The 13,796-nt window shown below is 44.1% G+C and overlaps 1 protein-coding gene and 1 long non-coding RNA gene across 3 annotated transcripts; both read right to left on the reverse strand.

Annotated features, from left to right (window-relative positions):
• Nucleotides 1–986: 986 nt before the first annotated feature.
• Nucleotides 987–2,965, reverse strand: LOC123087446 (uncharacterized). Its single transcript, XR_006441350.1, has 2 exons — nt 1,549–2,965; nt 987–1,397 (listed from the first exon to the last, which is right to left on the reverse strand). It is a non-coding gene; the product is annotated as an uncharacterized lncRNA (long non-coding RNA).
• A 6,147-nt stretch (nt 2,966–9,112) lies between these two features.
• On the reverse strand, nt 9,113–13,490 carry LOC123087444 (disease resistance protein RGA5). Of its 2 annotated transcripts, XR_006441349.1 has the most exons (4): nt 12,387–13,490; nt 10,234–12,232; nt 9,799–10,072; nt 9,113–9,603 (listed from the first exon to the last, which is right to left on the reverse strand). XR_006441349.1 is itself a non-coding variant. In XM_044509453.1 (3 exons), exons 1-2 carry the CDS (start codon nt 13,211–13,213, stop codon nt 10,255–10,257), a joined length of 2,805 nt encoding a protein of 934 aa, XP_044365388.1. In that variant the 5' UTR covers nt 13,214–13,490; the 3' UTR covers nt 9,657–10,072; nt 10,234–10,254. The 2 variants fall into 2 exon arrangements, 1 of the variants encoding a protein (XP_044365388.1); XM_044509453.1 differs by lacking the exon at nt 9,113–9,603 and having other exon boundaries at nt 9,657–10,072.
• Between the last annotated feature and the right edge of the window lie 306 nt (nt 13,491–13,796).

Below are 13,796 nucleotides of genomic sequence, written 5' to 3' on the forward strand. Positions count from 1 at the left end.
TTTTCGAAAAGGGGGTTGTTCACCGGCATTAGGATGTTCTAGTTGGTTAGCGTGCTTCTCCTTAGACTTAGAGATATTCCAGAGCTGTTTTTTTTGTTTTTGTTCACCGGCATTAGGATGTTCTAGTTGGTTAGCGTGCTTCTCCGTAGACTTAGAGATTTTCCAGAGCTGTAAAACGTTAAATTGGTTTGTTTTCCATCCTTTTTCCATTTGATATACTTTTGTATCAAGATGATATTCCATCCTTTTTCCATTTTGGAAATACTTTCACTGGTTTGTTTCTAATTGTACGTCAAACAACATCTGGTTTGGGATGGAGTATCGACAAAAAATCTGTTGTTTACGACCTTAGCAGTGGTGTGATGCTGGTCTGGTGGCACATCTGGTGCGTGTGAGACGCTAGAATAGAATCGTCAGAACTTGTGGAGCTTCGCGGAGGGCCATCCTGAAACTACTGATCGACGATGAGGTCCAGGGCTGGGAGGTGGTTGCATTTTTCTGCAACGATCAACTTAAAACGCCGGCTAATCCGGCCGCTTTGCAGCAGGATCTGATGGACATTTGAATACTAATATTCTGTTTTACTACTATGCTTTACTACTATTATTTCTGTGTTAATAAAGTTAGTATAAAATTGAGTCATCTATTTTAAAATGGAGGAAGTAAGTATTCAAATGTCGGGTCAACGAATGCCCTTTTTTTCCCCTTCCTTTTTCTGATTAACTTCTCAATCACATATGAATGTGCTTATTATACATGGGTTAAGTAGTCAACTCCACAGCCGACTTTTCAGTGAACCGCCTAAATCGTGTTCACCGAATTTTGTCAGAGACCTGGCAACGGTATGAGCAAACTGCAACTCTACTCTGTACTTGCTCCGCCACACATAACATTCTGCACATCAACTAGGCCTGAAATTTGTCCCAGGCACGCGTACGCAAGTAAGCATTCATAAAAGAAAAAACAGTAGGCGTGCAAGAATATAATCAACAATACATGTCCATCATTAGAAAGTATTCAGCGTAAATAATCCTGGACGCAAATAGAGATTACAAGAGTTAACTGCCGAAACAAAATACTACATGTTCCTATAATATAATCTACTAACCGAGGCTCAGTATATGTGATTAACACTCCAACACAAGTACGTGCATACCACATACAGATGGAGTCCTTTGACTTGGAACATTCAAGCATTCAGACAAATTATTCCCGAATTTAATAGAGCTTAGGGCTTCAGACTCCAAGTTCCGACAGGGGCTTCCTTAATTATTAGCAAAAACAGAGCTGAAATCTGAATCCTCAAAGTAAGGGACGGATGTAATCAAACAGAGTGCATGTAGTAGCGACTTCTGTTTCAGCTTGAGTTGAGATTAACTAGCATCATGTCTCCTTCGCTGTGACACTCAACCAAGTGATCCAGCCGGCAAAACGAAAACAGTAAAACATGTGAATTTGAGGAAACCAGAAGCAGCTCGGGATATCAATTGGTGCAGAAAATAAAAATGTGAAGATGCTTTCAAAAGAGATTAGAATGTCAATTACTACCTCATCGGCGTCACCATCTTCCTTGCTCTTCTCCTCGCCACTACCACCGCTCTCTTCATCGTCCTCTCCCTCAGCTGGTTTCCCCCGAAAAGTAACTTGAGGATGGTTGGGATTGGCAGCAGCTGCAGCCTTGCTTTCTGAAGGTGTCGCACCTTCGTCATCAAGCCATATGTAAGCTCGTTTGAGACATGGGAGATGATGAATGCCTTAATAGAATTTATTAGCTTTGGCAGCCGACACACTGAATGGCATGTTGCTAAGTTCCTGAAGCTTGGGCGCAGACCCTTTCACGAACGAAACATATACTTGTTGAGTTCTTTGCAAGCCGAAGACCTTCAGAATTGGGAAAGAAGTGGCTTGGACTCTGTACCAACGAACTTCTTTGATGGCCTTGGTTACCAAGAGCAGAGGAGAGGAAACAGAGTACCCTGAACTGAAACACCTACAAGCGGCCACAAGGCGCGCGGCCTCTTCTCGGCATTCTCGGCCAGAAGGCGCGCGGCCTCTACAAACACCTGCAGTAATTCAACAAAACCTTTTTATGGAACAAGGGAAACACAAATCAAGTGTTCAGCAAAAAAAATGACCCTGAATGCAAATGGAGCTTACAGGGAACCGAGTATAAGCGAATTAACAACAACAGCCTAGGTATTCAGAAGTGATAGAGTTTAGGTCTGAATCATCAAAGTAAGAAACGGAGGAAATCAAACACAGTGTATATAGCAAGTAGCAACGTCCAGTTGAGAGAATCTCGAGACCACCATTTTTAGGAGGCAAGTATATATCTGTTTTCAGCTTCAGTTTTTCATGTTGTCGCCTGAACCTTCCAAGCAAGCAAGCTCCAGCCACACAATATATCCTGGGCATCAAAAGGAAAACACATCAGAACATGTGAATTTTAGTAATCCAGAAGCAGCTTCAGTTTGAAGAAAAGATGGCATAGGGGACCAAGAATCTAAGAAGTCGAGGGAACCACAGAACGCATCTATATCCAAAGACCGGAGTTTGCAGGTGCCAAGCTTCCACAGTGAGGAGAGGAACGCCTCTTTTTCACATCTCTTGTCCTCGCTAGATACTTGATTACCAAGATTCACATTGAGTTCCTCCAAACTTGTCAGGTTCCCGAGATCCTCCAACACATCTGTTTCTTGCGAGGTAATAATAAATCTTGGCATCAGCTGTAAGTTCCTCATGCCCCCAATCCCTTTTGGTAGCTGCAGGCAACTCACGCAGGTCATAAATCCGATTAGGTGTCGTAGTGTAGTGAGCCGACTAATTCCAGCAGGCAACTCACGCACATATGTATTCCTAAGATCAACGCACGCACATATGTAGGAAGTGAGAGAGAGAGCGAAAGTGGCGGTGGCGGCGGAGCAGAGGAGAGGAGTGAGGAAGAGGGCGAGCTAGGTTGGGTCGTTCAGTCAAGCTTGACCCAGCCAAGCAGTGGCGGAGCTTGGGCTGATTTTATGGAGGGGCAAATGGGCTGGAGGGGCAAGAAATATGAGTTTAGGCTGATTTTAACTGGGCATATGGGCTGAATACTAGGGGATATATGCTAGTTTTCTCATAGGCTGGGGGGGCAATGGCCCAGGTTGCTCTCCACTAAGCTCCGCCACTGCAGCCAAGTCAGTCAACTCTGCAGCTGAACGCTCAAAAGAAAAACAAAAAAACTCTGCCTTCAGCTGACGATCAGCATTATTCATCACTTCTTTGATATACATGTAACTCCTTATAGCATCTACATCCGGACTTCTCAAACCCGCCTCAAACGTCCGGGCAACCGGCCCTGCCTGACCGGCACCCCTCATATCTAGCCCAAATATGCGACGGATATGAGGCACCCGCCACGTCGTCCCCAGCCCACGTTGGCCCCACCCAGCTCCATATATATTCCTCCCCATCCGTTCGTCGGACCAAATCCTAGCCATTTCACTCCACTTTCCTTCACTCCCCTCCGCCATCCAAGCTTACATCTAGCCTTCTCCGGCGTGGCGGGCAGCGAATCTGAGTCTTTCACCTTCAGATCCATCAACCTCGAGCTCATCCTATGTGGCCTGAGGAAGAGATGGTCGTACAGCTTGCGTTCCGCCACTCCCGAAAGGAGGCCCGTGTGAGGCGGCGTGACTTGAACTCATGACCTCTCCATAGTTTTTTTTCCTCTTTGTTTCTAAACTTCAAAAAGAGTGTGGACAATGTGAATTGAACTCATGAGCTCACCAGCTCTTCATTCAGAGAGAACCGGGCAAACCAACTAGGACATCTTAACACATGTGTCTATCTACTTCTTTTTTCCTTTTCTTCTTATTCTTCAATTCGCAGAAGCCCTCGGTTTCGCTAGGCAGGTCCATTGCTGAACCAATATTTTTTCTACTATTTCGTTTTGTTTGTCTTTTGTTTATTTTCACAAAAAAGTTTAAGATTTTAATTTATTTTTAAAACTTCAAAAAAAATCACATTCTCAAATTTTATTCATAAAACATAAATATTCACATTTTCAAAAAAATTGAACATAAATTTAAAAATATATATTTGTGTCCTTTAAAATTGCTCAAAATGTCAAAACACGAACCATTTTCAAAGAGCAAAGAAAATGCAGAACACGAAAATTTAAAAAATATTCAAACCTTTTTTGAAAGATACTAAATGTTTGTAATTTCAAAGAAAATCAGAAAATACAAACAAAAATTTGAAACCAATTATATTTTGAATCAAATTTTTGTATTTGTGTAGCATTTTTTGAAGACATGAACATTTTTAAAATTCTTAACAAATTTTGAAAGCGCGAATATTATTTGAAACGCCCCGAACATTTTTAAAATTCATGATTCTTTTTTAATTCAATTTTTAAAACCCCGAACATTTTTAGAGAAGCAAAAAAACAAATACATAAGATAAAAACTAAATCCAAAGAAAAATAACAAGGGGTGTGCACCCCGCATATGGGTCGGCCCAAACCCCGCGCTGGGGCTTGGTGGGATGTGCGCACGGGGAATAGAGGCGCCCTCCGCAATTTGTTCACCCGCCGCCGCTACTTTTTTCTAGAGAAAAGTATACCTTTCCCCTCAAATCCCCTCCTATGGATCAAATTCCCCATAACGTGATAAAACACCCCCTAAAACAGGGGAAAAGTGTACCTTTTTTAAGGAGCGGGTTGCTTCCAGATAGGCGTCGGCCCTGGTTGTCTGCCGGCTCAACAAGCCCATCCGCCGCCGGCTTAAAAAACAGTTGCCGCCTATCTAAAAAAACGCCGTTGCCGTCGATTCTAGAAAGGACTACAAGCAACTCCAGCGTGCCGACCCAAATGGACGCGCGGTTTGTACGTTTTTCGTCCGTTTGGGTCGGCTGTTGGATACATGCCCGCCTGTGTCCGACCGGTGCGCCCAACCAGCTGACCCATTTTTCGTCGGCGTCCAAAAGCAGAAGTAATCTAAAAAAGGCCAGTGTCCCCAGTTCGTGCCCGCTCCCATGCCAGACCTACAAATAAACCCCAAAGTTCATGCTCTGGTGAGCAGTCCGCAGGAGAGGTAGATAAAACGGGTGGCTTGAGGCTGGTGATGGAAGCGGGGCGTCTGCGATGTAGTGGATGTGCGCGGCGACTCACCCCGTGGCGGGTGGACCACCGACGATCCCGTGCTGGCTGCGGCCATGGGGGCAGTGACGAGGCCATGTTGCGCTAGGCCGTTGTCGAACCCTAGGTAGAGGAGGGCATGCGGCATGGCCGCAACGTCAAGGGCCTTGTTCTCCATAATGTAGGCCTCGTGTAGGGCGACGGCGTCCAAGCTCCCGCCTTGTCGGCCCGCACCTTCCTTAGGCCAGCCCTATTTGCTGACTGAGCGCCCCATAGTGTGTCTGTCAGCTCCTTCTTCTTGGTCTGCAGCGCAGGGCTTGTTGACGGTGGAGGCGAGGCCGGTGGCGGCGGGGTTGAACGCTTCTGCTATGGCGAGAGGGCGGGAGATCGAGCGAGCGAGCGAGAGGGTTTTGGGAATGGGAGGAAAACGGGGATGAATCTGCCACATGGGGAGGACAAGGGCGGGCGTGCGCAAGTTTGCTCCGTGTCCGCGCCGGCGCAAATTAGGCTCAAATTTGGGAATGAAGAAGGTTGTGCATGGACAAAAAAAAATGCTTGTCCGCTTGGGTCGGTACATTGGGCCATCATTTGTATCCATTTCGAACCAAACAGACACGTGCAGACACTTTGGGTTTGCGCGTTGGAACGTGTACTGCGCTCTGCGCACTGGTAGAAGACGCAACACATCATTTGGGCCGACCCACGTCCGGGCGGCCTGTTTTTTAAATTTTGTTTTTCTTTTTTCCTCTTCTTTTCCGTTTTCATTACTTTAAATAATTTGGGACTTTGGAAAATTTCCAAGAAATTTTTAAAAAAATGAGAATTTTGAAATGAAATGTTTAATAAATCATAAAATGTTTGTGGATTCAAAAATGTTCACAATTTTGTAAACAATGTTTGCTTACTCTAGAAATGTTCAAAGTTTTGAAAAATAATATTTGGGAAATCAAAAAATGTTCATGAATATCTAAAAGGTTCATTTATTAAAAAATGTTAATAAAATCAAACAAAATTTCACCAATTCAAAAAAAGTTGATGAATGGAAAATATCTTAATAATTCGAAAACAGTTTGTGAGTTACGAAATAGTTTATTCATTCATAAAATGTCGTTGATTCAGAAAATGATCATGTATTTCAAAAAAGAGTGTTAAATCAAAACAATGTTCGTTAATTTTAAAAATTGTTCCACCAATTTCCAAAAAAAATATTCGTAAATTGTAGAAATGTTCGCCGATTCAATAAAATCGTTTAAAAAATGTTCAAATTTTAAAAACTTGTGTGCAAACAGTATAAAATATTCGTGAATTAAAAAAATTCTTGATTTAGTAAATGCTCAAAAAAAATTGAAAGTGTTCACCGATTTGAAAAATATTTACGATTACAAATATGTGCACGAGTTTAGAAGGATGTCGTCTCAAGGCGTCTCCAAGCTGTGACGCGCGCAATCTCATCTCCAGGTCGCTTCATTGAACCTTTTGATGTGATGATGGTTTAGGCTGTCATTCGTGGCCGCCGCTGAATGACAGCCTAAGGTGGAGAAGTTGGTGGACGGAAGTTGGTGGACGCGGTGCCGGGGCATGTCCAAGGGTTGGAGGACGCCAACGACGTGTTCGGCAACCCGTTCCATGAACTAGCGCCCAAGGTGAGGTCCCTTGCCCGTGCCCCCAGCTGTTTGCTGTTTTGCCCACCTGAAACATGGATCAAAGATGAAAGTCGTGAATGTTGTTCAATGGTGTGAAAAGATCCACTGAATTTCCGTGCTGCTTCCTAAGAAATACTCCCTAAAAAAAAAGGCAGCCCGGTGCATGTAGATCCCGCTTGCGCAGGGTCCGGGGAAGGGTCCGACCACTTTGGGTCTATAGTACGCAGCATTTCCCTACATTTCTGTAAGAGGCTGTTTTCAGGACTTGAACCCGTGACCTCTTGGTCACAAGGCAGCAGCTTTACCACTGCGACAAGGCTCCCCTTCTTAAGAAATACTCCCTCCGTCCGGAAATAGTTGTCCTACAAATTGATAAAATGGATGTATCTATAACTAAAATAAGTCTAGATACAATCATTTCTAGGACAAGTATTTTCGGACGGAGGGAGTACTAATGCTCATGTTTTACAATTTGCTTTGAAAATCACCATATATATACCAGTTGGCCTATTTATTTTACTTCCTTGTTCCCCTATATGAAATAGTTGAAAGACCTGCCATGCCATTATGCAATGCATCCTGAGTGCATCATTGTGAAATTGGCCCATACATATTTGATATACAACTTTTGTAACAAGATGACATTCCATCCTTTCCACTTGTAAAATGTGAAATTGGTCCAGCATTTGATATACGTTTGTAAATACTTGTGTGCAGCATCGTGTTGTAGGATTACACTCTACGCTCTTTTGAAACAAGCATGTTCGGATTCTCTGTTGGTTACGTTCTCTTCCTGTTGACTGAATGATTTTTCTTGATCTGTATGTATGCTGATCAGTTCCAGAAACCACTATGGATGAATTCTGATGAGTTCTATTGTGTCCCCTACATCTGGAAAGTCATCTCCCCATTCCTGTCAACACACCATCTGTTCAGTTCAAAAAGAATATTTGTCATCTTTTCCCTTCTCTGGTTAATGAATTTCTTCTATCCTTTCTTCAGGTGCATGCTTCATAATTTTGCCACGGGTTTTGAAATGTATGGTGTCTTGGATGATGTTGCTTCTGGGACTGACTATTGGTGGTTGACTAAGTGAAAACTCCAGAAAAGTAGCATCGTTGGCTTAATCAATTGTTATTGCTACTGAACTGTCAAACATTCCATATGCTCATCTTTTATGTCGAACAACTTCTGTTTTAGGGGTGGAGTTTGCGTGTCTATCGAAGGTATCGAGCAAAATTCTATTGTTTATAACCTTATATGTCAGATGTTGTTTTTCATGGCAGACAAATGGATCTTTAGGCGAATTTCATTAACCATATTCTAGAAGAGCTATAGGCGATAAATAAATAGGTTTGTCTTCTTCTGTACCACGGTAGTTGCTATGTAATACTACATCATTTGGTTTATGTATGCATCCGAATTAACCTGTATGTCAGATAAGCATGTGATATGTTTAATTTGCAGAAAATGTGGCATGCTACTTGTGTTGCTTTCGCCCTAGGGCTTGCTAATGGTTGCAAGCAATTTTTACTTTGATCAGACTTTCACTATTTCCAGGTATGGGGTCAAGACATATCCAGCAAGAAGGAATGGGAAATCAGTCCTGTTGCAAGTTCCTCAAAATCAACATTTTGTATCTACACGTTCCTTATGATGCCCCATTGCTAGATTCGCCATATTTGTGGATGTTTGAGGGATCGGATAAGGTGTATGCGGCTGTTGTACAATTGGGCTACATAGCTAGTTGACCATGCTTTTTCATCTATCTGCCCGTGAGAGCAGCACTGTCGCTAGAACTAGTAGATTATATTTTAGTTCCAAGTACAGCATAGGGAACAACACAATTCATCATGTCAGCTACGAAAGCATATACTAGTACTCCCTCCGTAAACTAATATTAGTGATCTAAACGCTCTTATATTAGTTTACGGAGGGAGTAACTAGGAAGCAACGCGAGAAAGCAGAGGAAGCAGAGTAAGATGGGTAATTCCGTTTCATCTTCAGTTACGGTATATATGCAGCACCAGCCAGCATGCATGCTTTTGTATCCAACTGTTTCAGCACAAATACAACTGATCACACTACAATAGTATCATTCTGGAGATCCATCAACACAATGGAATAAGGGAAAGCCATGCAGCACCTTCTTTCATACTATCATCCAACTTAATTATTCCGATACAAGTACGTACATACACACGGAGATGGGGTCATTCAACTTGGAGCACATCAAAATTCGTTCCATGATACTTCACCTGAAAACGTCAAGAGCATCATTCACAGCGCGCTTTTGTTAGAACAAAAACTGACGAATAATAACACATTGCAGATACACGATTGAGTTCCATGGTGGATCTGCCATGTTCACGGCACAGTAATTCAACATAACTTCTTTTTTAGAGGAACAAACATAAAAATGACCCTGAATGCAAATGCCTGAATAGAAGCCATCAGCTTTTGCCGCCGACACACTAAATGGCATGGTAAGTTCGACAATCCTGGGCGCCGACCATTTCACGAACGTAATCTATGCTCCTTCCATCTTAAATCCCAACTCCAAAACCTTGAGACTTGGGAAAGAAATGCCTTGGACTGTACCAACAAACTCCTTTAATGGCCGTTAGTTTCAGGCGAGCATCTTGTGTCAGTTCAGTTAAGCTGATGCACAGGTCGGCAAGGTGAGGGAGCATAACCGCCGGGACGGCCATCAACCAGTTATCGGCGGCGCCTGCTTGCGTTTTGGAGCAGCATCCGTGCTTTTGTAGCAGCCAAAATGGTACTCCATCTTCAGTTTCAGTTGTTGTATATATGCGGCAGCAGCATCCATGCTTTTGTAGCAAACTGTTCCAGCACAAGTGAACACGATCACAGTAGGATCATTCAAAAGATTTGCATTTGGAACAAGGGAAACCAAGCATCATTTTCATATATGTAAAGCAGAACCCACACAGGTAAATAATCCTTAATCCGACAGAGATTACAAATTTCCATGCATCATAGGAAAACACAAATCAAATATTCAGACAATAAAAATACCCTGAATTTAATAGAGCCGAATGCTTTCAGACTCCAAGTTCTGGCAGACGGAGGCAAAAACAGAGCTTAATTCTGAATCCTCAAAGTAAGGGACAGAAGCAGTCAAACAGAGTGCATGTAGCAACTTCAGTTGAGACTCGAGAATACTTTTTCCAGGAGGCTTTTCTGTTTCTGATTAAGTTGAGATTGAAAGTGCAATGAATATTAACTAGCCGCACAACATATCTTCTTCGCTGTGACACTGCAACCAAGCAATCCAGCCGCACAACATATCCTGGATCGGCAAAAGGAGAAGAGTAAAACATGTGAATTTGAGGAAACCAGAAGCAGCTTGGGTTGGGATATATATAGATGTACTGTATTTCGGTGGAGAGAATTAAAATGGGACGATATTCTAAAAAAGAATGGGCAGATGATTAGAATATGTATTGGTACCTCTTGCAGGCTGTGAGCACTTTAATCCTCATCAGCGATACCACCAGTCTCTTCCGCTGGTTCCCCCTCAAAATAAACTGCAGGGTGGTTGGAATTGGCACCTGCTTCTTTCCTGATCGCAGCAGCAGCAGCCTTGCATTCTGACCGTGTCGCCTCTTTCTTATCAAGCACTATGTGAGCTAATTTGAGACATGGGAGATGATGTATGCCTAAATAGAATTTATCAGCTTTTGCAGCCGACACACTGAATGGCATGTTGATAAGTTCCTCAAGCTTGGGTGCAGACTCTTTCACGAACGAAACATATAATTGTTCAGGTTTTCCAAAGTAAAGCACCTTCAGGTTTGGGAAAGAAGTGGCTTGGACTGTGCCAAAAAACTTCTTTGATGGCCGTAGTGTCAGGCGAAGTAAGGATGGGAGCTTCCTAAGAGCAAGCAGCCCATCTTCCGTCAGTTCAGTTAAGCTGATGCTCAGGTTGGCAAGGTTGGTGAGTGCTGGTGTAATCCACTTTGGAACATTTGTCAACGAATCGGGGCTGGTCGCCGAAAACCTTTGAAGAGAAGATGGCAGAGGCGACCAGGAATCTAAGAAGTCGAGGGAACCACGGTATGCTCGTATTTCCAAATCACAGAGTTTGCAGGTGCCAAGCTTGCACAGTGAGGAGAGGAACGCCTCTTGTTCACATCTCTTGTCCTCGCAAGAGACTTCATCACCAAGATCCACATAGAGTTCCTCCAAACTTGTCAGGTTCCGGAGATCCTCCAACACATCTGTTTCTTGCGAGATAATAACAAATATTGGCATCTCCTGTAAATTCCTCATGCCCCCAATCCCGTTTGGTAGTTTGTTCAGATATCCAATTAGGTGTTGTAGTGTAGTGAGCCGAGTAATTCCAGCAGGCAACTCACGCACATGTGTATTCCTAAGATCTAGTGTCTCTAGATTACCTAGCATGACGATCCCTGATGGCAGCTTTGATATACCTGTGCCCCTAAAGCTGAGGTACTTTAGCTGGAATAATTTTTCCATTCCTTTCATATCATAGTCCTTTAAATCCCCACAACCTTCAAAATCCAGAACACGTAAAGCTTCAAACCGATCAAGGCTGGGCAAGTGTGTGACGCAACATGATGGCATTACTATCAAAGTTCGAACATGGCTTAGATCTACATTTGCCAGTTCAGATGCAAGTTTCTTGTCAATGTGCTGGATTGATAGCCGCCGAATTGAACCTTGATGATTGGCCAAACTAGTTTGACCTCCACCTACCACAGTGGTAAAATTATCTTCAGCTGATTTTGAAATAATAATTTCGAGCATCATATCATGGACTCGACAGGCATGGACCTTTCCATCATACCAAATGCCCACCGGTTGGACCATGCTTTTATTGATCAGCTCATAGAAGTAAGTCTCCGCAACCTCTTGCTTGCTCTGTCCACGATATTCAGAGATGAAGCCTTCTGCGATCCATCGCCTCACTAGCCTATCTCTGTCAATCACATGGTCTTCGGGAAACAAACTTAGGTACAGCAAGCAAGTCTTGAGACGAGGTGCAAGATCATTGTAGCTAAGAGATAGTATGCTACTCATGCCCTCTAGACTGTTAGTTTTCTCCAGTGCAGTACCAATTGACCTCTTAACCTTCTCCCATTCTTCCTTGATGGCTGGTCGGTTTGCTAGCAAACCAGATATGCTGATAATTGCCAATGGTAGGCCTCCACATTTCTTTAGGATTTTATTAGAAACTTCCTTCAACATGTCAGGGCAATGTTCCTCAGAGCCAAATAATCTTTTGAAAAACAATCTTCTGGAGTGGAGATCACTTAGGGCTTCCAATTGATACACACGGTCATCATCGTCTGGACAACATGACTTTGCTACTTCAATGATGCGTGTAGTAGCTATAATTCTGCTAGAACAATTATTCTCTGGAAAAGCACACTTGATAGCTTGCCATGCTTGCGTAGACCATACATCATCGATGATGATGAGATACCTAAAAAATTAGTAGATGATGTCAATTCTAATTACCGGATCACAAACGGGAAATAATATTGTGCATTTACTGGATCCCAGATAAGTGGATGAAATATTGAGAAGCATGGATGGCAGGCACATCCTTCAACGGGAATAATAAGGGTCGAGGTTACCTTTTATTTTGTAGTAGTACTCTTAGCTCTGAAATATACTTCATTTCATCCCAATCACTGGTATCTTTTGTGGATCCACCTTGGCATGACACTTGAGAGATCACATCCTTGATAATCTTCTTTATATCTGGTTTTTGCGAGACCGACACGAAAGCCTTGCAATCAAACTTCCCTTGAATCTTGCGGCAAACCTCATTTGCCAGCGTTGTTTTGCCCAAACCACCAAACCCAACAATAGACAAGACCTTGCAATGTTTGGGCGATGTGTTTGCTTCTTCCAACATCCACTTGGCAAGATGGTCTCTTGGACCGTCGACGCCCACAAGGTGTGCCTCATCGGCAAAAAGTGCGTGCAGCCGCGGATCCACGGCTGGAGGGCCGGCGGTGCTCGAAGGAGCATCATTCAGCAGCTTGTAACAATCCTTGAGCTCTTTCACCTGCCTGATGCGGTCCTTGAGGTCGTGGATCTCGCCGGCGATTCCGTGCCTGGCTCCAAGTGTCTTGAGACGGCGAACGGTCTTGCGGAACAAGTCCTTGAATCCGCCATGGTCTTGGCTGTCGCCGAGGTGGTGGATGAACTTGTCGAAGACGTCCTCGGTGTCGTAGGCCAGCTCCCTGACCAGCGAGATCCAGGCCTTGACCTGGTGGTTGGGGTCGTCCAGCTTGGTGTACTCCTTGAGCGCGGCGTGCATGCTGGCGAGCTCGGATCTGAGGGAGCGGATCTCGCGGCGGACCCCTTTCAGCCGGCCGCACTCGTCGGCGAGCAAGGCCGTGAGCTTCCCGAGCAGGGGCCCAAAGGCGCCGTGCGCGGCGCTCACCACCGCCATGGACTGATGGCAATGCTGTGCCCCTAGCTCACCACTGCATCTATGTAAAATCCGTCTTGGTGCTGGGACTGTGAGTGGAGCAAAAGCGGATCGAGGAAGAGGAGGATCGAGCAATGGATGTGGTGGGCGGCTCGATTCGCAAGATTTCGTGGTCCAGTGATGTGGTGGGCGTTTGGGAGGAGACGGCGGCGGAGGAGGAGAGCGAGCGAGGTGGCGGCGGCGGGGGAGCAGAGGAGAGGAGTGAGAGTGAGGAAGCTTGACTCCCAGCCACCAGTGGTCTTTCCAAGTCAGTCAACTCTGCAGCTGAACGAACGCGCAAAAGAAAAAAGGAAAAAAAAAAACTCTGCATTCAGCTGACGATCAGCATTATTCATCAGCTCAAAGCAAACCAATTATACATGTAACTCCTTATGCATACACTACTCTAGCTACGATATTACCGGTAATTGCCTTTGGCTCCTAGGTGCATATGCACCCATTGTCGAAATCCAAATTCCGAGAAGTTAAAAAATTCGAAACAAAAATCCTGCGTGTATATCCGGACATTTTATGTGCGTTCACAAGGTTTCAGTGAAAAACGACG

The sequence above is a fragment of the Triticum aestivum genome, chromosome 4A, assembly GCF_018294505.1.
Source record: "Triticum aestivum cultivar Chinese Spring chromosome 4A, IWGSC CS RefSeq v2.1, whole genome shotgun sequence".
In the NCBI taxonomy this organism is placed as follows: Eukaryota; Viridiplantae; Streptophyta; class Magnoliopsida; order Poales; family Poaceae; genus Triticum; species Triticum aestivum.

Excerpts from the sequence above, each read along its gene's own strand:
- LOC123087444 (XM_044509453.1), bottom strand. The coding sequence starts at position 13,213 with ATGGCGGTGGTGAGCGCCGCGCACGGCGCCTTTGGGCCCCTGCTCGGG. Across the intron at positions 12,233-12,386 it reads GTACTACTACAAAATAAAAG|GTATCTCATCATCATCGATG; the intron begins GTAACCTCGACC and ends CTAATTTTTTAG.